This window comes from Megalobrama amblycephala, linkage group LG1 (assembly GCF_018812025.1).
Source record: "Megalobrama amblycephala isolate DHTTF-2021 linkage group LG1, ASM1881202v1, whole genome shotgun sequence".
Classification (NCBI taxonomy): Eukaryota; Metazoa; Chordata; class Actinopteri; order Cypriniformes; family Xenocyprididae; genus Megalobrama; species Megalobrama amblycephala.
The window spans coordinates 29,293,739-29,321,535 of NC_063044.1; the positions used below are offsets into that span (position 1 = coordinate 29,293,739).

A 27,797-nucleotide genomic window follows, 5' to 3' on the forward strand; every position below is an offset into this window, starting at 1 on the left:
TGGTCAAAGGCTCAGAACCTTGTGTCCTCCCTCCCGTTTAACCAGCGGTCAAAGCAATCCTAATCTAATGCCTCCCTACAGTCTTTTGTTCCTGGACGCAGGGAACCGGTGGCCATGTGAGGGGGAGATATTACATGTCTGCATTCTTTGGTTTAATATTATACACAGTGACGCCAAGGTAAGGAGAAAAACATTCAAACGGTGACTAACAGAGAACAAGAAATACCCATTATAAATGACCTAAACCTGAATTTATGCTTATTGAACCAAGATTTCACATGTTAAATCAAACCTTCTGAAGACATTTTATGGGTTATAAGAATCTATTAATCGTTTTTTTTATTGCCAGCGTGTAATGAAACGTAAAAAACGAGACCTTCTCCGACTTCCTAGATTGTCTATAAAAGCCTGAACACTGATTTTTTTTTTTTTTTTTTTTTTTTTTGTGAAGGACTCGGGACATTTTTGCCAGGAAAATCAAAAGGACGCTCCCGAAAGCCTCTTCCGTTCTGACACATTAAAACAAATTATACAATGTTCAAGATAATGCCGAACCAGCCATTCTGTACTGTAATGCCAATAGAAAATGGACTGATTCCAAATATATTCTCAAATAGACCCAAGGTCTATTCTCAAATAGACCTTGTACATTAGTGTGCACGAGTGCGAGCAAAGCTGCTGGCTGCAGTTCACTTAATGGCCACCATTGTCGCTAATAAGGGTTTCTGAATTCTACATAGAGCCCCTTTTAAAGGATTAGTTCACTTTCAAATGAAAATTACCCCAAGCTTTACTCACGCTCAAGCCATTCTAGGTGTTTATAACTTTCTTCTTTCTGACGAACACAGTCAGAGTTATTTGAATAAATATCCTGATGCATCCAAGCTTTAAAATGGCAGTGAACAGGATCAATGAGAATTAACTAAATAAAGTGTCTCGATCCACATCCATCCATCATAAACATACTCCACACGGCTCCCGGGGGTTAATAAAGGCCTTCTGAAGTGAAGTGACACGTTTGTGTAAGAAAAAGATCCATATTTAACAAGTTATGAAGTAAAATATCTAGCTTCCTCCAGACCGCCTTCCGTATTCAGTTTACAAATAAATTGTAAAACTCTTGCCGTTCAAAAAGCTTACGCTACATCCAACGCCTTCCCTATTCAACTTATGGAAAAAGCTTAACTGATGTGAAGCCAGTTCCATTTTTTTCCACAAGTTGAATACGGAAGGCGGTCTGGCGGAAGCTAGATATTTTACTTCTTAACTTGTTAAATATGGATCTTTTTCTTACACAAACACATCACTTCACTTCAGAAGGCCTTTATTAACCCCCCGGAGCTGTGTGGAGTATGTTTATGATGGATGGATGTGGATGGAAACACTTTCTTCAGCTCATATTCGTGACCCCTGTTCACTGCCATTATAAAGCTCGCATGCGTCAGGATATTTATTAATATAACTCCGATTGTGTTCATCAGAAAGAAGAAAGTCATAAACACCTAGGATGGCTTGAGGGTGAGTTTGGGCTAATTTTCATTTGAAAGTGAACTAATCCTTTAAAAAATAAACATATATTATAGATAATTATGTTTCCATTGCACTAAGAATTTTGATATATTTCTGAAAATAAATCATGTTTCAGTGACAGGTGAAGCTACTTTAAATAAGACTTAAGAATTGAGACAAATACTCACATTAGGAAAAAAGAAAATGTCTTTTGGAATGAAATGGAATGAATTACAGAATTTCATTTTTTCCAAGTCTCCTAATTAGAATACTGAAGTTTTTTTCCTTCTTCAAAAATTCTCATTCAAAAATATAATTTCATGTCTCTCTAGTCCACCGCGATCAGATTCTCACAGAAGAATGTCATATTGGTGTGTTAAAAAACATTTTTGGATTTAACAGAGAAACAAAAAGTTTTGTTGGTAAAATGTTACTAAATTAGGACACACGATCTTCAAAAGTGCAGAGAGATAAAAACAGAAATGCATATTTTATTGTAACTTCATGTTTTAATATCATGGAAACTTTTAAAAATGAGTTCTCTCATAAATAGTATGAAAGTTCCAAAAACAAAACAAATCAAATATCACATTAAACAGTTTGAAAAAAAAAGATGTGCAAAAGATTTATGTATGTTCTTGTTTTTGTGTGTGTGTTGCAGTTCTTCAAAAGATAATATTTCCATAATCTGTATCTTCCCAGTATTGAGTATAAAACACCTGTGCTATTGTCCTCATTAGACAGAACAATAACAAAAACATCTATGTGGGCTGAGGCGCAGCATTTGCTGTTGGAAAAAAAAGTTTTTAGAAATATTTAAATTCATTGTACTCCCAGTCATAAATTCAAGCTGCATTATACAAACGCACAGACTTTACTGCTTACCTATTCCTGAAAGGTCGACGCTCTCAACACAGGCAAGGAAACGGGTGAGGTGAGGCTGACACGCTTCGGCAGAGCTCTGGTTCTCTCGCAGACAGCGCTCAAACACGGAAAACTCACCAGCACAGTCTGTTCGGATCTTCCTTATCACTGGACTGCATTGAGATGCGAGAAAAAGAGGGGGGAAACATCATAAATAAAGTCTCCTGTATTTTAATATGTTTAATAGTATTCAGCGGTGGAAAGTACAAATTTAAACATTTTTTGAAATACAATGGCAGACTCCTTTGTCTTCTGAATATTTCATATGTATAATAATATAACTTTTTGAAAAAAAGAAAATACAGCTTGAAGGGAAAAAATATTTTCCCAAGTAATTATGATTAGCTTGATGTTTCTTTATTTTGCTTTAAACATCACGTCTCATATTTTATCTTCATATTTTTATAACTGTGTGGTAGTTGCTATTAAATGATTATATTTTTCATAATAGATTGTCATAGATATAAGTATGGGTCAATGTTAAAGGGTTAGTTCACCCAAAAATGAAAATAATATAATTTATTACTCACCCTCATGTCGTTCCACACCTGTAAGACCTTCGTTCATCTTTTGAACACAAATTAAGATATTTTTGATGAAATCCGATGACTCAGTGAGGCCTCCATAGGGAGCAATGACATTTCCTCTCTCAAGATCCATTAAGGTACTAAAAACATATTTAAATCAGTTCATGTGAGTACAGTGGTTCAATATTAACATTATAAAGTGACGAGAATATTTTTGGAGCGGCAAAAAAACAAAACAAAAAAACGACTTATATAGTGATGGCCGATTTCAAAACACTGCTTCAGGAAGCTTAGGAGCATAAATGAATCAGTGTATCGAATCATGATTCAGATCGCGTGTCAAACTGCCAATGGCTGAAATCACGTGACTTTGGCGCTCCGAACAGCAGATTCGATACACTGATTCATTTATGCTCCGAAGCTTCCTGAACCATTGTTTTGAAATCGCCCATCACTAAATAAGTCGGTTTTTTTTGGTGCACGAAAAATATTCTCGTCGCTTTATAATATTAATATTGAACCACTAATACTCACATGAACTGATTTAAATATGTTTTTAGTACCTCTATGGATCTTGAGAGAGGAAATGTCATTGCTCCCTATGCAGGCCTCACTGAGCCATCGGATTTCATCAAAAATATCTTAATTTGTGTTCTCAAGATGAATGAAGGTCTTACGGGTGTGGAACTACATGAGGGGGAGTAATTAATGACATTATTTTCATTTTTGGGTGAACTAACCCTTTAAGACAACAGTAACCTACTTATAACACAAATCTTTTCATTTGAACACAACTCAACATCTCTGGAGCAGAAAAAGTGGTTGAAGTTAAGGAAACACATTTACATAAGTGTTGTGATATAAATAGCTTTGAATAGCAAAGAGAATAGAAGAAATGGAAATGCTCTTGTCTGAAAGCATGACATGCGGACATACTGTGATGAAGTGCACTGGGCCACCTTCAGCTTCAGGTCCAGACACTTCTCTTGCCATGATGCTGGATGAGACACAACACAGCCACCATATTCCTCCAGCTCCTTCTGGCAGTATTTGGTTGTGATGGCCATTGCTGCCTCCCTGTTATCATGCAGTTAAACATGTTTTATCAGCCTAAATGCACATTACAATAAATTATCAACACTGCAGGTGACCGGTGCTACGAGGAAGACTAACAAGACGGACATGCGCACAAAGACAGTCTGTCAAATAAAGTTTAGAAAATCTTTAATTACAAAATAAACACTCTAGTAGTTCATTCATTTTAGCTAATGAAGTCCAAACACAGCTCGGTGTGCTATCAGGCTGCTGTCGTCGAATTACAGCGCAAGAATTACAAATATAACATATTCAAACCGGCTCAAACACACAGCTGTCAGTCAGCACTACTCACATGTTGAACAAATATGATTTTTCACTCTCCTGAAGGTTACTCTCGACGGCACATCACGCACATGTGCAGAGAGAACGTCCGCGCTCCCGCCGGAGGAATACGATTGGTCCATTTTTACACTTACCCTGATCCTATTGGTCGTTTCGCTGGTAGGGTGAAAGAATGGGCGTGGCTTTACGCTACTTAAAAACATTAAATTTATTTTATATTATGATTTTATCGTCTTTTTTTATTCTTTATTGAAGAAGCCACATTTCAGTACAATAATGAGAATTAAATGAATGTTTTCATGTGATATGCTACTAAGTTACAGAAGAAAAAGAAGAAAAGTCCAGAAGAAAAACAATAAAAAAGAAATAACGACTATATATATATAGGAATCTTCATCATTTGTTGTAGTGTCAAAAACCCTGGCTGTCACTATTTTAGTGCAAGTAAATGTCTATTAATATATTACGTTTACATTTAATATCATTAAATGTTAGCTTGTTTAAAATCATCTATAAAATAAAATAAATTGGAGCTAGACTATTTTATTTATGTATATGGAACTTTCCTGAGAAATATAATCGTGTAATATATATTTTTTTACTATCACGTTGACTTTGAAATATTGTTTGTTATATGTACCGGATATTTTTGGCAAAATGTACTTGACTTTATTGTTGGAAATGTTGATGGAAATTTTATTTTACAGTGGAAAGATGTTCTTTTAGACATAATTATAAACTCCAAAGATAAACAGACTTGTACTTATTTTTTTATTATTATTATTATTTTTTTTAATGGCCAAATATACACAAATGTACATTTTGAGGTAAAAAAAACAAAACATGTTTTATAGCATTTAAAAAATGAAGTGAAATATTATATTGAATCTATATTGCCCTCGAAGAAACAAAAAGCTATTAGAATTTTGCAAGCATGTACACTTTTTAATGTATTCCTATAATTTTTTTAATATCCACTAGCATTTGAAATTTCTGTTTTGTTGTAACTGTATGGAATGTGTTTTTCTGTTCAATAAATTAAAAAAAAAAAAAAAAAGTAACGTTACCGGATATTGCGTCACCGGCGTACGTGCTTGCGTATGCGGAAGCTGTCGTATGTGTCTGAAATTTTTCAGAAATCTGTAGAGTGGCCAGACAACAGGCCGGTGCGAAGCTGACTTTTTACCATCAGCGCCTGCAAGGAGGAGGTGGAGAGTAGGAGGGTCGACGGAGGAAGGCACACTCTAGAATGGATGAAGCTAAAAAAGAGGGGAATATGGCCGCAGACGGCGTTAATGGGCCGGGGGGGACGCAGACTCGCGCACCGAGCGATGAGCTGGTGAGATCAGTGTCTCTCCACAGTCGCAGGTCACGCGTTCTGCACGGTACCGTGTTCCCGTTTCTCTTCCTCTACCCGCTCTGCTTATATACGTGGTTTGGAGTTTACGGGGCGTCCGAGTATGTTGAGGCCGGCCTGCTGGCGCTCGCCGCTCTCGGGATCGCGCACGTCCTGACAGTGCTTTCTGGCTACTGGTCCGTGCACGCGCACTGCTGGCTCACCTGCTCAAAGGTGACACATAAAAACATATGTGTGCAATGTAAACATTGTTTTGAAAGACTAACACATTTGGGTAACCCTCTCTTTATTTGTCTTAGTTTGACTTGGCTGAGCAAGTCAAACACCCAAACATATGTTTGGGACATCTCATAGTAATGCACAGTAAGCTGACTGGAGTTATGTAATTATGTTTTAAACAGGAGTCTGATCCAGCCAAAGCCACCTTTGCAAAAGTTATACCAACACCCAACAATGGTTCAGCTGAATTAGTGCCTCTTCTGAGGGATAAGGTGAGACCTGTTTTTCCTGGTGTTTAGGGGTCACGCTTGTGATCCTCGGCGGTCAAAACAGAACAAAGACGATAAGCATTTTAATAAAATTAATGTAGGCTATTTTGTTTAAATAATATTCTTTAATATTTTGTATTTTGAGGAGATTTTAGACAATATTCACCTCCTAAATTATTCACAATTTATTCCTAAATGAAAACAAATATACTTAGAAATATTGTTTATATTACTTTAAATTAATAGTGTTTTTAAAATCCAGTTCATAGAGGGCATATTTGTGCTATCTGATGGGAGAAATAAAGAAAATCATATTATGCCATAACCAGCAGATGCCTGTAATAGTTCTCTATAAACACAATGTATTCACTAGTTGCTTATAAGAGAACTTTTTTGACATAAATTCTTAGTTTTTTTAGGTTTTACATTTGGATATACATTTAGACATTATCAAAGAATATTTCATCATGGCTGATTTGTTGATTGTACCATAGAAATTGCTCTGTATTTTCACATTTTGTATTTCTTCTGTGGCGGTCATTTTTGATTGCAAATATCACAAGACTTTTTTTTAGAATTTTGCAGTTACGTCCATTATTTTTTTTGTGTTCATATTTCATGTACCACAAAAGTCACCAAATTTTGTACCATTAAGTAAAAAATTCACAACGTAATATCTTTGCTCTAAAATGACCAAAGACCACCAGAGGGTTAAACAAAAAAGCAATAATAGCTATTTTTAAATGTGATATGATGTTATTATACAGTTGTCACACAGTCATACCATTTTAAAAACTGAATGCCTGCAAAAATGTATATATATATATATATATATATATACATACATATACATACTTTTCTACTTCCAGTATTTAGATATCAGATTTTCAAAAGTCCTGGAAATCATGAACATCTGGAAAAGTCATGATAATTCATTGGTCAAAAGGTGTGGAAAATGAAAAATGTATTTGTGAAGTGCCTTTTTTTGTGTGTGTGTGCAGAATGAGGATGGGTCGGAAAGCCTGTCCTTTGAGTTCCAGAAGATCCGTTATGTGTACGACAGCAAGGAGAAGAAGCGCTTTCTGCAGGTGGCGTTTCCGATCAACGTTCCCATGAGTCATTTCCAGAACTGGAGAGGTTATCAGGAGGAGGCTCAGCTACAGGCTGCAGAGAAGAGCTACGGCACCAACCGCGCAGAGATGGTGGTGCCGGACTTCCTGGAGCTCTTCAAGGAGAGAGCCACAGCTCCCTTCTTTGTCTTCCAGGTACACCTGGTTTTATTCTACTGGGGAGATTACTTGCAAATTACATGATGAAAACTGTAGTTAGTAACCTAATCTATTACATTACACATTTTAGGTAATATAATCTGACTACTTTTTGATTACTTTTAGATTACTTTTGATTACTTTTAGTACTTTTGATGTAACTTGTTTATAACATTGATTTGAATAGGACCATCTTATACCATATTGATATCAAAAATACAAAGAGAAAATATATTCCATTTTTTGTTATCCACAACATGAACGTTACATTACATCAGGGTTTCCCAAACTGCGGTTTATGAAGGAACTGCAGGGGATATTGAGATCATGAAAAGCTAATAATTAAAAATAAATAAATAAATATCATATAAACAATAATTAATTATTAAAACAAAAAGAAAATAAATATAAAAAACATATCAACAAATGCTAAAAAGTTTACTTTATTTTATACTTTATTTGTTTACTTGCTTGTCATGTGACCATTAATTGAAATCAGAGAACCGTGAATATGCGAAAGTGTTATTAAATTATTGACTTAATTATTACATATACCAACCAGATCAAAAGAGGTTTGGCTGTCAAAAAAGTTTGGGAATGCCTGCATTATGTGTACATATGAAATGAAATGAATTTGTGCATTTTAATGGATTTGAAAGACAAAAATCTTCCAAAGACAGTAATAAACATATTCAGAGCAGCGGCATGTCGGGTATGAACGCGAGGCTTCCCATGTTTTCATTGGCATCTGCTGTAAAAAGCTCCCAAAGCAATTATAATTTTCCACAGCTCATGTTGTCTAGAGTTTTTTGCCTACAGAAATTTCTTGGAAAGATATTTTTGCAGCGTTTTCTCAGCAGTACAACCCACTGAAAGAGAGTATGTCTATCCCTCACAGCCTCGCTTTCATTCCCATTAAAAATCAAAGATGAGGTGAATAAGGTCTATACATGGTTAAATGCTCTTTATTGTCAGAACACAACAAACACTTCATGTTTTTGAATACTTTACACTTTGCCAGTCTTTTTTCCTTAACAAAATCTTAACAGAAAAATTAATTTCTTAGTTTCTGCATGTGCTAACGGGTGATATTGTTTCTTTCAAATCAAGAAAATCATCAAATCGTGTGGCCTGACTATGATTATGTGTATCTTCTTCGGCACAGCTTGCAGCGCAGGCTGTAATATTAATAATATTACATGTTTTGTCACTTAGAAATGCACATTTGACAGTAGCTTGAGTTGACACTAGTAGTAGCTTGAGTTAGGATGCAGATGTAAATTAATATTCATTAACAAAAACAGTAACATCTGTAAAACATTGTAACAACCTCATTTTTATATGGTAAAATTTATATATTCTGAATGTTTATCAAAATTAACCCTTGGTCTTCCATAGTAGCATACATTTAGATCATGGTAACCACACATATAGCACCTCAATACCATGGTAAAATGTAACTATATGGTTTCTATATTATTTGTATGAAAAATGGTAGCTTAAATCCATTTAAATGTATAGCTTAATCACAAAAAATACAGTAATTAGATTCTATTACTCCTTTAATACATGTCTACATTAATAATATAATAAAATTCTATATGAATATCCCACAACACCATGGTGCATTTAGTGTTACTACAGTAAATACAGCAGTTAGTGTTACTATAGGCTTTTTAACACTAAAAATGTATCAAATTTACATCCTGGGTCCAGAATTGAGAAACACTACCCTGTGGTATGTAATGACCTGCATGTTTTTGTTCCCCTGCAGGTGTTTTGTGTGGGTCTGTGGTGTTTGGATGAGTACTGGTACTACAGCGTCTTTACACTCTTATGCTTGTGGCGTTTGAAGCCTCTCTGGTGCAGCAGCAGATGAGGAACATGTCAGAAATCCGCAGAATGGGGAACAAACCTTACATGATCCAGGTAACTGCGACGGCCTTCGGCTTCCAGCTCCAGTTTTGGTTCATCTGTAGTGAAATTCCCATGTAACTCTTATCATAATGCGCACAGTTCTGGCTCTGTCTTCTGATTGGTCAATGCAGCATTCCATTTTGTGATATCATCCACAATACAGTAACATATATGCACAGCTACCATATTTAAAAAGCATTTTGTTATTGTATGCTTGTCAGGGACTACATATTTTATTGAAAGTATGGTGTTCAAAGAATATGCTAAATAGAATAATGTGTTATATAGTTATTGTTTTATAAATGCAGTAACTATTTTGTAAAAGTATTGCCTTGTTGCTTCATTAATAAACAGAGATTTAGAGTAAGAGCGATATGTATAATTTGAGGTCTTTCCATTTGTAACAGGTCTATCGGAACAGAAAATGGAGGCCTGTATCCAGTGATGAACTAGTTCCTGGAGACATTGTCTCAGTTGGTGAGTTTTATGTAATCTTTCTCAGGGTTTTTCCTGGGTCAAAATTGGTCTTTGGTGGTGGCGGATGAAAAAGGTCATCCACACACAGTACAATGTACCCTACCCATGTGAACTGAGGGCCAAGTACTGACCGTAAACACAAGGTACACAAAGGTGCACTCTTGTGAAAACCGTTACAATCAATGAAGCTGTGCAGTGAATCTGTTATTGACATCGTTTTTATACTGTTGGTTATAATGAAAAGATTCAAGAGTGTGCAGAACTCATGCTGAACAAAAACTCAGAGCAGATTCTGACTAACTTAAACACCTCTGATTGGCCATTGCGTTCACAACCTCAACAGATATATCTGTGATTGGCTGCAAAGCTCAGCGCTGCAAAAACACATTGTAAATGTGAATGTTACACAAACACTTGTGGGAATGTTTTAAAGCAACTGGCTATCAGCAGGTACCGGTACTGCAGAATGGCAGGTATCATCAGGACAGGACAAAGGACAAAGATTCATTATGGCGTCTGCCAAAATATTTTCAATGCAGAAAAAATCCTGTCTATAATCACATCAAGTAAATGCAGCCTTGATGAACATAACAGACTTCTTTGAAACCATAAAAAAAATCGTACTGGCTTTTTAAATTACTGTTCAAAATTAAAATAAAAAGTATTTGGCTTCTGGTTGTCACATGTTTGTAGTTACTGTGATCAACTACACTTGTTGTTAATTTACTAGTACTGATTTCATAGTAAAGATCCAAATATTAATGTGATATTCACTAGCATGTTAATGAATTTGTCATTTTATCACAGGACGGTCTCCTCAGGATAACCTGGTTCCTTGTGACGTGCTGCTACTGAGAGGCCGCTGCATTGTGGATGAGGCCATGCTCACAGGAGAGTCTGTGCCTCAGATGAAGGTGCGTGTGGTATCTCTCTCTACAGGATCAGCACCAAACCTCAGCAAAATCTGCTCTCTGTAATTGGCTATATTTTGTCTGTAGGAGCCTGTAGAAGATCTGGACCCTGACAGGATCCTGGACCTGCAGACAGACTCCCGACTTCATGTCATCTCAGGTGGCACCAAAGTGGTTCAGCACAGCCCGCCTCTCCGAACCAGTGCTGGACTGAAACGTTAGTACTCACAGCTGTGATTGGTCCTTAAGAACTTTTATGTGTGCATTAGCTCTAATGCCCAATAAACCTTAGATTTATTAGTGTCAACGATTTTATTGTATTGTCGATAGTATATGTAAGTGAACAATGTTTCACTTTGTGTTACCTGCATGTTTTTGTATCCCTGCCCACAGACAGATCGACAGAGCATTAATATAGGATTAGTTCACTTTCAAATTAAATTTTCATGATAATTTACTCACCCCCATGTCATCCAAGATGTTCTTGTCTTTCTTTCTTCAGTCGAAAAGAAATGAAGGTTTATGATGAAAACATTCCAGGATTATTCTCCTTATAGTGGACTTCAATGGCCTCCAGACGGTTGAAGGTCAAAATGACAGTTTCAGTGCAGCTTCAAAGGGCTTTAAACTATACCAGACGAGGAATAAGGGTCTTATTTAGAGAAACGATCGGTCATTTTCTAAAAAAAAAAATACAACTGTATATGCTTTATAAACAAATGATCGCCTTCCAAGTGCTTCCGCCAAAACCGCACTTTCGTATTTTTCAAAAAGCTTACGCAGTATGTCCTTCGCCTTCCCTATTCTACTTACGGAACGAACATGGCGCAAGTTCCATTTTTTCCGTAAGTAGAATAGGGAAGGCGTAAGACATACTGCGTAAGCTTTTTTTAAGAATACGAAAGTGCGGTTTTGGCGGAAGCACTTGGAAGGTGATCATTTGTGTTTATAAAGCATATACAGTTGTATTTTTTTTCGAAAATGATGATCGTTTTGCTAGATAAGACCCTTATTCCTCGTCTGGGATTGTTTAAAGCCCTTTGAAGCTGCAATAAAACTATAATTTTGATCTTCAACCGTTTGGTGCCCATTGAAGTCCACTATAAGGAGAATAATCCTGGGATGTTTTCATCAAAAACCTTAATTTCTTTTCGACTGAAGAAAGAAAGACAAGAACATCTTGGATGACATGGGGGTGAGTAAATTATCAGGAGAAATTTTTTTTGAATGTGAACTAATCCTTTAACAGAACAGTTAGGTTGTAAGGGTAGGTTTATCGCTGAAAATTTTACCATACTTTGTCTACTCTTTAAGCAGTGTTATGGTAAAAATTGAACTCTATGGCAACAGCTTTCTTACCTGTAGGTGATGGCGTTTTGCTTCGGGTGGAACTGACATAACAGCAGTTTCTTTCAGTTTTTCTCCATTCGTTTGGCATAAAACACTGTCCGTGGTCATCCAGTTTACGATTCTTTGCAGCCTTTAGCCGCTGCCTACAATGCACTGGATCCTTCACTGGAAACCGAAAGTAACTCAGTCCCACTGTTTACTGTTTGAATTCTTGCATCCGGGAACAATACAAGTCGACACCATTATAACTAAATGTTTGCTAGGAAGTATTTCCTACTAAAACAAGGTGGTATTTAACTCTGGTCAAGAGTATCCATAGCAGACTGGTGGGAGTGGTCTTGAATGACGACATTGCTTGTGCATTATGGGTGATGAAGTTTTCCTACCTATTTGGAAAAAGGGAAGACAACAGCCTTTTTTCTCTGTTTTTTCTTGTCAGGTAGCACCGCATAGGCAGCCAATTTTTATTGTGAGCTCATTTTGCCAGAGGATAAGTACCCCTTTAAAGTCGGCATGAAACGGAAGTTGAGATAGTCTTTTCTTTCCGTTTGTGAGATATATCAGAGTGAAACCGCATCTTGAACAAGAAAAAAATGTAGGGCATGACTTGACTTTGTCCATGGGGAGTTGATTGGATTGTTGGATGGTTGTGGTTTGCTGTTGCTGTGATCTCATGTGAGTGACAGGTTGATCCCGCGTCAGTAAACACATCATCAGAGAAGAGATGAGCTACAAGAGGAAGGGGAAGTTATTTTGATTAAAGATTACAAGGGCACATGAATTAAAAAAAATAACGACGTGCACTGATAAGTCATTTATAGTAAATACTGCAATATTCCATAAAAACAAGAATTGTTTCAGTTTTGATTTCATAGTGACTTTAATAGTTTTAAATGATTTAATAGGATAAATATCACATGTATAAGTAATCATACTCTCTCTTTTTCTGTCTTTTCACAGCTGTAGACAATGGCTGTGTTGCTTATGTTTTGCGGACTGGATTCTACACTTCTCAGGTGAGGTGCTTGATCAAGTGCCATGTTTTTGAAAGTCTTTTGTTTGGACGTTTTGCCACTATTTGTTTGGAGGACAGTGGAATATTGACAGGAAACAATTAAGAGAAGAAGGTGGGATAGAGTTGGAAAAATGAGTCGCAACCCCATAACACCCTCCTTTAATTTTGCATCTTAAAAATGTCTGAACCTTTGTTGTTTTTAGGGCAAATTATTGAGAACGATTCTGTTTGGCGTGAAGAGGGTAACAGCCAACAATCTGGAGACCTTTATCTTCATCCTTTTCTTGTTGGTTTTTGCCATTGCAGCAGCTGTGTATGTTTGGGTCGAGGGTGAGTCACTTTCCTCTCCTTTCACAGGGATGGGCAGGATAGTTGACTAGCTGTTTTTTTTTTTGTTTTTTTGGAAGAGGATTAATACTGTTAAACACTAAAACCTGCACCAAAATGTCACAGAGAATGTATCTTCTTTAGTTACTGCTGAATTACTTTTAAGATAAGTTAAAGCTTGGAATCTCTGTTCAGTTCAGTTATGTGTTTTGAACTCAAGAACATATCTTAATAAACTTTCCTCAAATTTCCTCTCTGTTTTTGCTAATTTAAATGTCTCTTGTACTCTTTACAAGCCCCTGTGAGATATTTATATTATTCCAAGCATTTTTTAATTTAATTTAATTTTTTCAAAATGGTAGAATGTATCTTTTTTACATATAAGTGATATAAAATTGCTCCCATATCAACAGCATATCGCATCAGTTTTTAGTGTTTTATCCATGGTCCTGGAGGAGCAATAGATATAATGTATCAGCTGTCTCATACTTCACTCTCTCTTTTTTCAGGGACGAAGGACCCGAGCAGAAACAAGTATAAGCTCTTTCTGGAGTGTACTCTGATCCTCACGTCAGTAGTACCTCCTGAATTACCCATAGAGCTCTCACTGGCTGTTAACACATCTCTCATAGCGCTGGCCAAACTCTGTGAGTGACCGCACTGAATTCTGCACTATTCTCTCCCTTCTCAGACTTATCCTCTACTATTCTTCTCTTCCAGATGTGTTTTGCACAGAACCTTTCAGGATCCCCTTTGCTGGGAAAGTGGAGATTTGCTGTTTCGACAAGACTGGCACCCTGACAAGCGACAGCCTGGTTGTTCGTGGTGTCGCGGGGCTCAGGTAAAGTCTGAGCCATAACAACTCGCAAAATCATCCTGAAAGAGTTTTCCTTCTTCATTATGGACCCTTTTCACAGACTGTGATAACACATTTCCATGGTTATTAACATCTTAAATATTAAGGCTGAGACAATACATTGATTCTCGTTTCGTGATACAATGAATCTGGATCGATCCTGATTTTTTTTCTCTCGAATAGAGCTTTGTTTTAACAGCAGATGGCGCTCTAGGCTAGTTTTTAACTACACACTCAAATGCTCATGAAGAAGAGTGCTGGAGAGTGCTCATGCGTTCATAGTCATGTAAGTGGTTAAATATACTTGCAACTTGGCTCAGAATGCTTTTATGACGCATGATTAATGTAAACACAGCCCACTGCAAACACCCTTGTAATAAATTCGCTTTAACCAAACTTTATGAATGATTATTTTAGGTTTAAATGGTGTGTGTAAAGGAACTGAAAGCAAGCAGAGTACGGGTGTTTCTAAAGCACATAGTGCCATCTGCTGTTAAAAACTAAGCTCAGCATCGATTCGTGAGAGAATCGCGATTGATCGGAAAATATCAGAATCGCTCCAGATTCTTTGCATTGCGAATTGAGAATCAATGTATTGTCCCAGCCCTAATAAATATAGCATATAAAAGTGTTTTATATTTTTATTTATAAGTCTATACTTTCTGTTTTATTACCTTGGCATTACATCAGAAAACGCTGATTAACGCTGCAGCGTGAGTGTTTCTAAAACAATGGCTAAGAGATTGATGGCAAATTTGACATCTTTCTTGTTCTGACCACTGTAATCTATCTATTAATATTTGTTTCTTTTTGGAAAGTCATAGAAATGTTATCGTGAACTTTTATATTTTGCTATTGGATCAAATGGGAAGGCAAAATCAATCAATTATATAGTTTCCATTCACATGAGTGTGAATCCTCTAAATTATCTCTCTGCGTGTGTACAGAACACGACTCGTTCCCGAAACTGATGATTGACACCGTGGAAACCATAGCAGCGCTGCCGTCTCACGTGTTTGGCATCTGCTATTTTTACCAGAGTAATATTACAGCAACCAAAGACTCATTATGTTCTGCAATTTTGCCGTATTTTGTATATGCTTAAAGGCCAGAACACACCAAGCCAGCGGTCGGCCGACCCAGTTTTCTCAGTGTGTTCCGCAGCGTTGGTCCTTATTGACTTTTTTTCGGCCGATTCGACATGTTGACTCGGAGCTCATCAGTCAGTCGGGCCATCTGATGATTCTGATTGGCTGTTCAGCTACTGCCACCTACTGGTGCAAAAAGCCGTTTCTTCTTACGCAGGCGCAGAACGGACGTGCTTCTTGGCCGTCAGGTGTTGAGTGTCGGTTTGGTGTGTCAGGGCAACATTGGACCCAGACGCTGCCGACGTGAGCCAACCCCGCAGTCTGCTTTCATCTCCACTAGTTCATCCGCGTCGGCTTGGTGTGTTCCGGGCTTAAGGCTGCTTCACAGTGTAGCTATGTCCTCTTATTATAAGCATTTTTGGGGTTGTTGTTTGGGCTTGGCTCATAAAGCGATTAAGTTCAGAGTTCACAAAGCATCTTGATTTATTTTGGTTTATTATGGGCTTGTTCACTGGTTTTCTAGCAAGATCTGGCAAAATGATTGAGTCAAGGCTTGTACATCGTTCCCTGTGGTTTTCTTGCACCACGCATAAAAAAGAGAGACACGTCTCTGACGTTTTAAATACGTCATTAACAACTAGCTGTTCACTTCGGTTCCGTGCACACTTCACACAAGTTTTTGTAATTGCGGTTGCCACTACCTGCATTTTTCAGCAGTTAATTCGGTAATACAATGCGATTGTCACTCCTATAAATTACTGAACTGCGTGTGAACAGAACGGGATTAAGCACTAAAAGGTGACAACCGAATTTAGCTGCAGTGTGTATGTGGCCTATGATGACTTCCACTTCTGAGAACCCTGGAAATGTGAAAAGATTCCATTTTTCTATTTGTGTTCCTTCTTTCCTTAGAGATGGGAAACAAGTGACGCCCGTGTCAGAGATACCAGTGGACACTCATCGGGTGGTGGCTACGTGTCATTCGCTGGTCACGCTAGATGATGGGCAGCTGGTGGGTGATCCGCTGGAGAAGGCCATGCTGACGGCAGCAGACTGGACGCTCACTAAAGGTCCGATTTAAACACAGATCCAGTGCTTGAAGTGGGCCAGTACGCACTCTGTTTTTACTTTTAGTGTACCACCAGTTTTCCTTACGTACCGGCACTTCCGACATGTTGCACGTACGAAAGCCCTCCCTTCTTGAACTGAGCATCGGGAGTACCGCCACTTTTATTTTTCCACTTCAAGCACTGCACAGATCTGTTCATCCGAGCTCAGTGACTGCACTACAAATGATCATTATGAGTAATTTATCCATTTTCCATCATGTTCTATTTTTGTCAGCAAAATGTTGAAATTGTCAAAATGGCAGAAAAACTTTGAATTGATGTTTTACATGCTTTCTGTCCCTTTGTTTAGATGAGAAGGTGTTTCCTCGTGGCATAAAGACTCCAGGGCTGAAGATCCATCAGAGGTTTCATTTCGCTAGTGCTCTGAAGAGGATGTCAGTGCTGGCGTCATATGAGCGAATGGGCTCCAGTGAGCTCTGCTATATCTCAACTGTTAAAGGTGCACCTGAGACCCTGAAGGACATGGTGAGCATCTCTTTTGCTCTTTAGGTATATGTAAGTTTGTTCTCTGTGGTTTATATAACCACATATCTGTGCTGGCTCTGACAAACACTGAATAAGATGCACAAGTTTCCCACAGGACTTTGTGAGACTGTGGCGGGGGTGGGGGGTACCTCTGTTCCTCTAGGGACACTGTACCTCAAGCCACCTAGAGAAATGCCATCTTTTGAATCATATTCCTATGAAAATAATGGAAATAATGCTAGTGCCCTCTACATTCCCCAAATGCACGCTAAACTCACAGCACATGCAGAGATGGAGTTCACTGCATTCATTCACTGTGAGCTCAGCCATTCAGAGATGCGGAAAATACCGGATCAAGAGCTGACCACATAAGCAAAGTGCGGACTTTGATTTGAAACACGCAGTGCAAACAATCTATATGCTTATTTAATTAAATTGCAGTCTTTTGTGATTTGATACGGGCACAAAGCCATATTGCACTTTCAATTTTAGTTCGATTGACGGATACTTTGCCAAAGCAATGGTGCCAAACAAAGTTACAGACCTTTTATGTTATTATGAGAAGTTTTAAAATATTTTAACTGTGGCAACACAGATTAGACTATGGCGGGCTGCCAGAAGGTAATTAATAGGAAATGCTGCATTCTTTAGCTTAGCATGAGAAGCTCTGCTCCCTCCCTCCCTCACACACGAGTCCCAGGGTTAACTTTTACCCGGGGTATGTGGAAAATACAAGACCCTTCTCCAGATAAATTGAATTAGCTCTGTTTGGAAATTAATTATTCTAGAATGATTAGGGAGATTTTGTAGGGGAGTGCATCTAGTTCATCTAAGAATAAAAATGATAAAAAGAGGAATAATGACACAGAATTTGACAAATGATACAAAAAATGAAACAAAATTACTCAATTTGAGTGTGAACCATCCATTTAGGGAAAAAACTTGAAAAATGTGGGTGTTTACACTTCGCTTTTCTAATAGAATCAACTCAATTTTTCAGTAACCATAAAGTAAACACTTTTTATTTTTTAAACTTATTTCCTCAAGTTTTTATAGGCCACATTCCCACAGTTTTTGACCCATTCAGTATGATTATAAAATAATTATTTGAATTTTATTATTTTTAAATAAAAATATTAAACAAAATAAGAAATTTTTTGTAATGCTATTGTCCTGTAAACTGTCTGTTTAATAAAAATGTATATTTTATAATTTTCAAATGAGAAGCCTGGAACACACCAAGCTGACGGTCGGCCATCAGGCAGTTTTTGTTCATCGACCGACTAAGTTTTCTCAGTGTGTTCTGCACCGTCGGCCGTCAGCATTTTTTCAGCCGATTCAACATGTTGGTCAGTCGGACCATCTGATCATTCTGTTCAGATACTGCCACCTGCTGATACGGAAAGGAATTTCTTCTTTCGCAGGCGCACAATGGACGCGCTCCGCATACGTTCTGATTGACTGTGATTTTGACTATAGTGAGGGTTACAGCACACCTAATATTAATTGAATGTTATTCATTGCTGCCATTTTGACCTGAAATGATGAGAATTATTTTGTGCATAATAACGTCAGGCTTCATTGTAAATTGTTGGTCATAAATAGTTTATTAAGGCATTGTTGTTTGTTCAGTTCTGCGAGTGTCCAGCCAGCTATGACGAGGTGCACAGAGAGATGTCACGGGAAGGAGCGAGAGTTCTTGCACTGGGATACAAAGAGATGGGCCATCTGAGCCATCAGCAGGTAGGGATTCGTCAGTGATCCCTGAATGAAACGCTGAATGTCTGTTGTTTCTCACAGGCTGTTATGATCGCTCTCTGTGTGTGTGCAGGTGAGGGAGCTGAGCCGTGAGGTGCTGGAGTGTGACCTGCACTTCGCAGGGTTCATGGTCGTGTCCTGTCCTCTCAAGAACGACAGCAAAGCAGTCATCAGAGAGATACAAGAGGCCTCACACCATGTGAGTGGATTAACTTAATATGTTAACATGTATTTGCTAACAGTTGAATATTTGAATGTATAAAAAAAAGTGTATAAATAATACATATAAATGTTTGATATGTAAACAAACATGCTTCCATTGCTATAAATGTTACTTAAAGGGATAGTTGACACAAAAATGAAAATTCTCTCATAATTTACTCACCCTCAAGTTGTTCCAAAACTGTATGAATTTCTTTCTTGTTGAACTTAAAAGAAGATATTTTGAAGAATACTTTGGAAGTCAATGGGGACCAGAAACTGATACAGTTAACCACATTCTTCAAAATATCTTCTTTTGAGATCAGCAGAACGAAGAAGCTCATACAGGTTTGGAACAACATGAGAAAATTTTCATTTTTGGGTGAACTATCCCTTTAATTGTTGTGATTTATTTATATATACATCACCATTCAAAAGTTTGAAGGGTCAGTAATATTGTTGTAAAATTTTGTTTTTGAAAAATGAATACTTTTATTCAGCAAGGACAAATTAAATTGGCATTTAAAACATTACAAAAAGATTTCCATTGCAATTAAATGCTGCTGTTTTGACCTTTCTATTAATCAAAGAATCATGTGATTATTACCAGGGATGCACAAAAGTGGTGCGTATGTGCAACCAAAATAAAAAGACCAGATTTTGATTAAAAGTGTAATGTGTGTGTTGTAGGGCAGTATAGTTTCCTGTCTTTAGATTCATCATTTATTATTACAGTTCAGTCTATTAAGAACCAGTTTTCCAATTAATGCCATTTAAAGTCCTTTACCTTTGGCTGCCTGTTTGTTTTCCTGAGGCAGATCTAACATTTTTCACATTGTCTGTTCGCAGGTTGTAATGATCACAGGTGACAACCCTCTAACTGCGTGTCATGTGGCCAGAGAGCTGCATTTCATGCAGAAAGAGCACACGCTCGTACTACAGCCAGGCCCCAATCAAGGTGTGTGTAACGCCTCTGACAGAGAGCTGGAGTAACATGTTTTGAATCCATTTCATTATTTTTCTTTCTTTGCAGCTGAATGGCAGTGGGTGTCCATAGACGGCAGCGTGTGCCTCCCTCTACCTCCTTCCTCAGTCTCAGATTTGATCAGGCGGTACGACCTCTGTGTGACAGGAGAGGGGCTGACCAGGTTGACCTACGAACCCCGTTTACTCCACGCCCTGCTTCCTCATGTGCGAGTGTTTGCTCGTGTCAGCCCCAAACAGAAGGTCAGCTTGACACGTTTGAGAAACCTTTTTAACCTTTACCGTATGGTTTGTTGTTGAGCTGTTGAACATGGTTAACAGTGTTGATTCTCTTTTCTGTGCAGGAGTTTGTCATAACTAGTCTAAAGGGACAGGGTTTCGTTACGCTGATGTGTGGAGATGGCACGAATGATGTGGGTGCGCTCAAACATGCCCACATTGGTGAGTTATTAAACATACTTGTGTTAAAATCAGACATTTATAACACACATGTAATGGATTTCTCCATGTGTCATTTACAAATCTAGCATACAACAAAAGTATTTTCTGGGCTCAAAACATGCTTAGCTCTTTCAGAAGCATGTCATAGATGGTAAATTTAGCTAAATTTAGTTAAAAACAATCGAAAATCACTTTAATCAGTAGATGTACCCATATCGTAACATGTCCTTTGTGTTTACCAGGTGTGGCCTTGTTGGCTAACGCCCCAGAGCGCATGCCTGAGAAAAAGAAGAAAAGCAAAGACAAAGAGTACTCCTCTGGAGAGCCCAGACCTGGACCACCAGTCCCGAGTTCAGGGGGCAAACTCAGCTCCCGTGCAGCCAGACAGAGATTGATGGCCCAGAGAGAGGAGCAACTAGCTGCACAAAAGGTTTTTTTTTATTTTTTTTAAAACGGCCCTCCTCTATGATCATGTTTTGAGTTTTCACATTTATTAGGCTTGAACTATTTCCTCCGTATGTGTGACCCTATGTTGCATAAATGCCTTGTGTTATAGGAGAGGATCAGTCAGGTACTGCGAGAGTTAGAAGAAGATCAGATTCAGGTGGTTAAACTGGGCGACGCCTCCATTGCTGCTCCATTCACCTCTAAACTCTCCTCCATACAGTGCAGTAAGTTGAACATGTTTTTGATCAGTTCACGTTCTCATTTTAGACTGTCTACATTAATCCGGATATACACTTTTTTTTTTTCTTTTTTTTTTTGCATTCTGTCCACACTGATACAGCATTTTTGAAGAGGTGGAGCACGTAGATAAATTTGTAGTGTGGACCGAGACAATGGAAGTATTCAAAAACATTGACGCATGTTTAGTCATGCAGTGTTACTATTAAAAAGTTACTATTAAAGGAAAAGCTACTATGAAAGGTAATGCTGTACAATATTGTGTTACTCCCTAATAAAGTAACTAATTAATAAAGTAATGTTTTACAAAGATGCGTTACTTCCTAAAAAAAGTAACAAAAACCTTACTTAGTTACTTTTCATGGAAAGTAATGTTACAATTTTGCATTACTCCCTGATGAAGTAACAAATTACATTACTAAGTTACTTTGTAAGGAAAGTAATGTGTTACAAAGATGTGTTGCTCGCTATAAAGCAATGAAAACATTACTTAGTTACTTTTTATGGAAAGTAATGCATTACAATATTGTGTTACTCCCTGATGAAGTAACTAATTACATTACTTAGTTACTTTTTATGGAAAGTAATGTTACAATTTTGCATTACTCCCTGATGAAGTAACAAATTACATCACTAAGTTACTTTGTAAGGAAAGTGATGTGTTACAAAGATGAGTTGCTCGCCAAAAAGCAATGAAAATGTTAGTTGCTTTTTATCAAAAGTAATGCATTACAATATTGTTACTCCCTGATGAAGTAACTAATTACATTACTTAGTTACTTTTTATAGAAAGTAATGTGTTACAAAGGTGTGTTGCTCGCTATAAAGCAATGAAAACATTAGTTACTTTTTATGGAAAGTAATGCATTACAATATTGTGTTACTCCCTGAGGAAGTAACAAATTACATTACTTAGTTACTTTTTATAGAAAGTAATGTGTTATAATTTTGTGTTACAAAGATGAGTTGCTCGCTATAAAGCAATGAAAACATTAGTTAGTTACTTTTTATGGAAAGTAATGTTACAATTTTGCATTACTCCCTGATGAAGTAACAAATTACATTACTAAGTTACTTTGTAAGGAAAGTAATGTGTTACAAAGATGAGCTGCTCGCTAAAAAGCAATGAAAACATTAGTTACTTTTTATCGAAAGTAATGCATTACAATATTGGGTTACTCCCTGATGAAGTAACTAATTACATTACTTAGTTTTTATAGAAAGTAAGGTTACAATTTTGTGTTACAAAGATGAGTTGCTCGCTAAAAAGCAATGAAAACATTACTTTAGTTACTTTTTATGGAAAGTAATGCATTACAATATTGTGTTACTCCCTGATGAAGTAACAAATTATATTGCTAAGTTACTTTGTAAGGAAAGTAATGTGTTATAAAGATGAGTTGCTCGCTAAAAAGCAATGAAAACGTTAGTTGCTTTTTATTGAAAGTAATGCATTACAATATTGGGCTACTCCCTGATGAAGTAACAAATTACATTACTTAGTTACTTTTTATAGAAAGTAATGTGTTACAATTTTGTGTTACAAAGATGAGTTGCTCGCTAAAAAGCAATGAAAACATTAGTTAGTTACTTTTTATGGAGAGTAATGCATTACAATATTGTGTTACTCCCTGATGAAGTAACTAATTACATTACTTAGTTACTTTTTATGAGTAATGTTGCATTATTTTTGCGTTACTTTTTCTATCCTGGCTGAGGCTCGCTCTCTTCCTGGCCTTGCAGGTGTTTTTTCACTGAGAAGTTCTTTTTTGCATGTGTTTAACACAATAATGCATTCATCAACATATATACCACACACTGTTATTTTCTTTTAAAAACACATTTAGAACATGATAATATTCTGACCACTTAGAACATTTCCTGACCCCTAGGGCTATGTGTGCCACACAAAACGTCTAACGTTATGGGTTATATTAGCTACTGTACAACTTTTGTTATTGAAAGTTTAAGGTAATGTGCTTAGTTACTTTTGTACTTTGTGTCTTGTCCTGCGCATGCATAAGTGTGCATGTCTGAGTGACTGTTATCGAGAAAAGTGTTGAATTTTAATTAAACATTTTTAAAAGTAGTGTGCATTACTTCAAAAGAATTCCCCAAAAATGAATGTTTAAATTTACGTAAAGTAATGCATTACTTTACGTTACATCAAAAAAGTTCTCTGATTACGTAATGCATGGTACTTAAAATGCACAGTCATATATTGTACCTATAGGCATCTACGGCCATACTGGTATGTGCCTGCTATGTGCTATTTACCTGCACAGTGTTGCTTAAAAATAAATGTTACTTTCTACAATCTTCATATTACATTCCTGCAAAGATGATAGAATATTTAGTCGCAATTGCTGTCTTGCGGCAAAACATGAGGCGATTGAGTGCGACCTACACTGTAAAAAAAAAATCTCAAATCAATATATTGTTTCTTTTTTCATTGGCCTTTTTGAGTTTTACTTACTTTCCAAAAGTTGAAACACACCAGTAAGTGGTGTGATATTTGGCTAATAAAATAAATGTGCCAGAAGAATAGTGTGAGAACTCTCTGTATCGTTTCGGTGAACCTTTATTGTATTTTACGCATACGCAGCCAGATGATTTAAGGGATTTCAGACGTGTCGGTGTGGACGAAAAACTTGGAAAACGTTAGTGTGGATGAGAGCGTTTTAAAAACAAAAACAGTATTTTAAAATTTACACAGATTATTAGTTCCGCATACAATTTTCCTAACATTGTCCCATCTGTTTTCAGTCTGTCACGTGATTAAACAGGGTCGCTGCACTCTGGTGACCACCCTGCAGATGTTTAAGATCCTGGCGCTGAACGCTCTGGTTCTGGCCTACAGTCAGTCTGTGCTCTACCTAGAGGGGGTCAAATTCAGCGACTTCCAGGCGACCCTTCAGGGCCTGCTGCTGGCCGGCTGCTTTCTTTTTATCTCAAGGTCAAAGGTGAGATGGTAATGTTTTATAAAGCTGCTTGTCATTTGATGAACTGCATTTCACTGACTGAATACGACATCTGTTCATCTCAGCCTTTGAAGACCCTGTCCAAAGAGCGGCCTTTACCTAACATCTTCAACCTGTACACTGTCCTCACAGTGCTGCTGCAGTTTGCAGTTCACTTCTGCAGTCTGGTGTACCTGTACAAGGGGGCACAGAGCAGAAGCCCACCCAGGTATGAATAGGACACTTATCGCCACATGAACGGGGCAAGTGGAATTTTAGAAGTGGGAATCTTAGAAATATCTTATTACCACTTACAGTAGTACGAAGTTATATGTAAACCAGTCATTCTTCACATGTGACGTCATTGTTCACATTTGTGTTGGATTTTCATAACATTTGCAGTCTGGCTTCATGTTTCACCTCTCTCATGCTCTTTTTTTTTCTCTTGCAGGGCAGAGCGGTTTGTGGACTTGTACAAAGAGTTTGAGCCCAGTCTCATTAACAGTACTGTATACATCATGTCCATGGCCATGCAAATGGCCACATTTGCCATTAATTATAAGGTACTTTAAATGTTCATGTGATTATTATATTAAAGGGATAGTTCATAGATGTGTAACATGCACTTCACCTTTGTATTTCATTTAAAGGAAATATTTTGTCATGAAATTTTTGAATATTTTGTTATAAAATGAATTGACAAATGGGTTACACTTTATTTTAAGGTGTCCTGGATTCATTGTAATTGTACATTTATGTACCGAGTAATATTCATTAACTACATGTACTTACTATATGATTAGGGTTTGGTTTGTAGTGTTGTCAAAAGTACCGACTTCGATACCAAGTGTGACGTTTTGAGCGCTTTCGTAAACACCTCTGATTGGTCATTGTGTTCACGCACTCAACAGATATGTCTGTGATAAGGTGTTACCAACACTGCATTGCAGTTTATCACAAAACTTGCCAAATGTCATTGAAATCAAAGCACCCGCAGCGTTTCCTGAAGTGCAGTGATTGAAAGTGTTATTTTAGTATCATTTAAATACTTTTATAGTATGTATAAATAGTTTGAATTAGATTTTATTTTATATTATCAGATATTAGTTTAAAAATTTTTTTTAGTAATTTTGTTATGTGCTTTTTTCATGTTTCTGTTTAGGTTCATTTTATTTTTATTTCAGTTTTAGTCATTTTAGTACTTACACTTAAAAACAATTAGAAACTAACTGAAACAAAATCCATTTTACATTGAAGTTTTTAATCTAATATTTACATTTTATTTTACTTCAGCTTTATTTCAATGAACGAAAGTGATTTTTAATAGAATTTAGTTAACAATAACAGTACTGCAAGCTCGGATGAGTCGAAGATTTAAAGTGAATAATAAATGTTCAGTTTTGTTTGAACTACTGACTCCTGTCTAATTGTACAAACTTGTCTTGTTCAGGGTCATCCGTTCATGGAGTCTCTCACGGAGAACCGGCCCTTGCTGTGGAGCATCGCTATATCAGGACTGGCCATAGTAGGGCTGCTGACGGGATCTTCACCTGAATTCAATGAGCAGTTTGCCTTAGTGGATATTCCAACTGAGGTATGAATTCAGTACACCACGCTATTCACAAACTATTACTTACTAGAATGTCAATGGAAAAGTTTGTATTTTAATGCGTGCAGTGTGTCATTACATTAGTATTGTGTGACATACTAGTATTGTGATTAAAATTGTCTCTGGATACTGTTTAATTAAATTCCGCCATTCAAAATGTTTGCATAAATGTTCATCATACAAATAATTGCGATTTAATTATTTTTTGTACATGCACTTGCAGTCTAAGCATAATACGTTATTTTATTTTACTTGCATAATACATTTTATTATATTGTATAACATATAAAATAATGCCATCTAGTCAAACCCACAAATCTCATTATCACAAATTATCATCTCAAATAATTGTGATTGAATAACCACGATCAGATGATTAATCAATAATCGCAACAGGCCTAATGAATGTATACTCTAAAAATCCACCTGAAATATTTTTCCAACCTGGATGCCTTTGACTGTTCAACATATGATGTGAGACATACTAATCCAATTTGTTGCATGGCATACTATATACAGGGTTTTTGCGGGTCTTAAAAAGTCTTAATTTGCCCTTCCACAAATTAAGGTCTTAAATCCAAGTCTTAAAGTCTTAAATATTGCACTGCAAATAATGAATATCTTCCTCAGTATTTTTGTCTTGTTTTATAATACAGATATCTAAACATTCTTAAATCAAGATACATTTACTTGAGATGCAAAAAGAATATATGAAGTCTTGTTTTCTGTGAAATTAAGACCAAATTAATGGAGTTTACACTTAAACTAATATATGTCATTGAGTTTTGAATTAAGTTGATTTTTATGAGACCACTGGCAGATGTTTTAATCATAAACTCGGTTCATTTTGATCAATTTCACAGAAAACAAGACTTCATTTAGCTTCTCCAGTAAATTTATCTTGATTTTAAGAATCTTTAGACATTTGCACTGGAAAAAAGACAAAAATACTGAGGAAGAACAGCACTTTGCAGTGCGATCAGAAGGTTCAGTAAAAGTTATTTCCATATTCTGGTCCTTAAGCTATTTCTTTCTTTCTTTTTTCTTTTTTTTTTTTCGGTAAAACCAATGACAAGTAATTGAGATCTGTTGTAAGTTGTATTGTCAAACTCTGAAGTGTTGTTAAGACAACTCATTGTGTTTCTCCTTAGATATTTACACTTAGAGAACATATTGACATGTTGTGTTCCTTTCACTTTATTGCTTAAATGTTCTTTATTAGATCTTAAAAAAAGCCTAACCCTAACCTTTATAAAACCTGCAGAAACCCTGTATATAGTAAGCAAATTGGTAGTCAACCTTTTTCTAATTAACTTGCCTCTTATCCGTGGTATACATGTATAGCTATTTACAATTAATATGTATGTTTATATTCTTTTTCTCTTTGCAGTTCAAGTTAATAATAGCCCAGGTCCTAGTTGTGGATTTTGTCGCCGCCCTGCTGGTGGACAGAGTTTTGCAGTTTCTGTTGGGCAAAGGAACCCTGAGGTTGCCTAAATGAACTGTTATTGCCAACAGTCACCAAAGCAGCTGCTGCCCCTCGTGACCAGACTGTGAACGGGCTTTACAGGAACACGGTGCTCCACTGGAGGCAAACTCTGCGAGATGCGAAAGGACGGGCGTGAAACTCAATACTGTACACACCCCAGTGTTTCCTTTTCCTCCCTGTCTCTGTCTTTGCTCTGTCTTAATACTTTAGCTTCATTTTCTTTCTACTGACATCTTTAACCACCCCCTCCTCTCTGAAGGCCAAGAAAACTACAGTATTGTGTTGAGGGTGAGCGTGTGTTTCAGTGCGGTCGACGCGCTCGGCTGTGACAGGGGCGTTCTGGAGAAGTGTTGCTTTTTTTTTTGTTTTCATCATTTTGTAAAAAGATAAACCTCGGAAAGACTTATAAATGACCAAAAAAACTGTTGTTGGGTTATTTATTTGCATGAATCTTTCTCATCAAGACTTCGCAAATTTGAACGAGAGAGCAAGTGAATTTTGTACTGCTTTTGACTAACAGCAATATATGATATATTAGCCAAACTAATTTTTTCAGGCAAGCAAAGTTAAAGTACATTATTTCACAATAGTCACTTGAAGCTTTAAAGGTGCAGTATGTAATATTTTCTGTCCACTAGTTCGCTAGAGGCCTATTCAAAACAAAGGCGTAGCTTGATGACGC

General features: G+C 36.9%; 2 protein-coding genes across 3 annotated transcripts; one reads left to right on the top strand and one right to left on the bottom strand.

Annotated features, from left to right (window-relative positions):
* Window positions 1–1,970: 1,970 nt before the first annotated feature.
* On the bottom strand, window positions 1,971–5,545 carry LOC125267114 (coiled-coil-helix-coiled-coil-helix domain-containing protein 5). 2 transcript variants are annotated; one of them, XM_048188434.1, is made up of 4 exons: window positions 5,408–5,545; window positions 3,897–4,037; window positions 2,395–2,546; window positions 1,971–2,296 (listed from the first exon to the last, which is right to left on the bottom strand). In XM_048188434.1, exons 2-4 carry the CDS (start codon window positions 4,025–4,027, stop codon window positions 2,271–2,273), a joined length of 309 nt encoding a protein of 102 aa, XP_048044391.1. In that variant the 5' UTR covers window positions 4,028–4,037; window positions 5,408–5,545; the 3' UTR covers window positions 1,971–2,270. The 2 variants fall into 2 exon arrangements, with proteins under 2 accessions (XP_048044391.1, XP_048044382.1); XM_048188425.1 differs by lacking the exon at window positions 5,408–5,545 and adding an exon at window positions 4,351–4,497.
* A 44-nt stretch (window positions 5,546–5,589) lies between these two features.
* Window positions 5,590–27,489, top strand: atp13a1 (ATPase 13A1). Its single transcript, XM_048188414.1, is given in 26 exon segments — window positions 5,590–5,910; window positions 6,099–6,188; window positions 7,187–7,450; window positions 9,228–9,285; window positions 9,288–9,382; window positions 9,778–9,847; window positions 10,655–10,761; window positions 10,846–10,975; window positions 13,069–13,124; window positions 13,327–13,453; window positions 13,960–14,097; window positions 14,171–14,291; window positions 16,307–16,464; window positions 16,814–16,989; window positions 18,622–18,732; window positions 18,821–18,946; window positions 19,798–19,906; window positions 19,982–20,175; window positions 20,277–20,373; window positions 20,616–20,803; window positions 20,930–21,044; window positions 23,824–24,020; window positions 24,104–24,246; window positions 24,469–24,580; window positions 25,468–25,611; window positions 27,017–27,489. Coding segments are annotated over 26 exon segments (3,558 nt in total). The 3' UTR covers window positions 27,128–27,489.
* The last annotated feature ends 308 nt before the right edge of the window (window positions 27,490–27,797 follow it).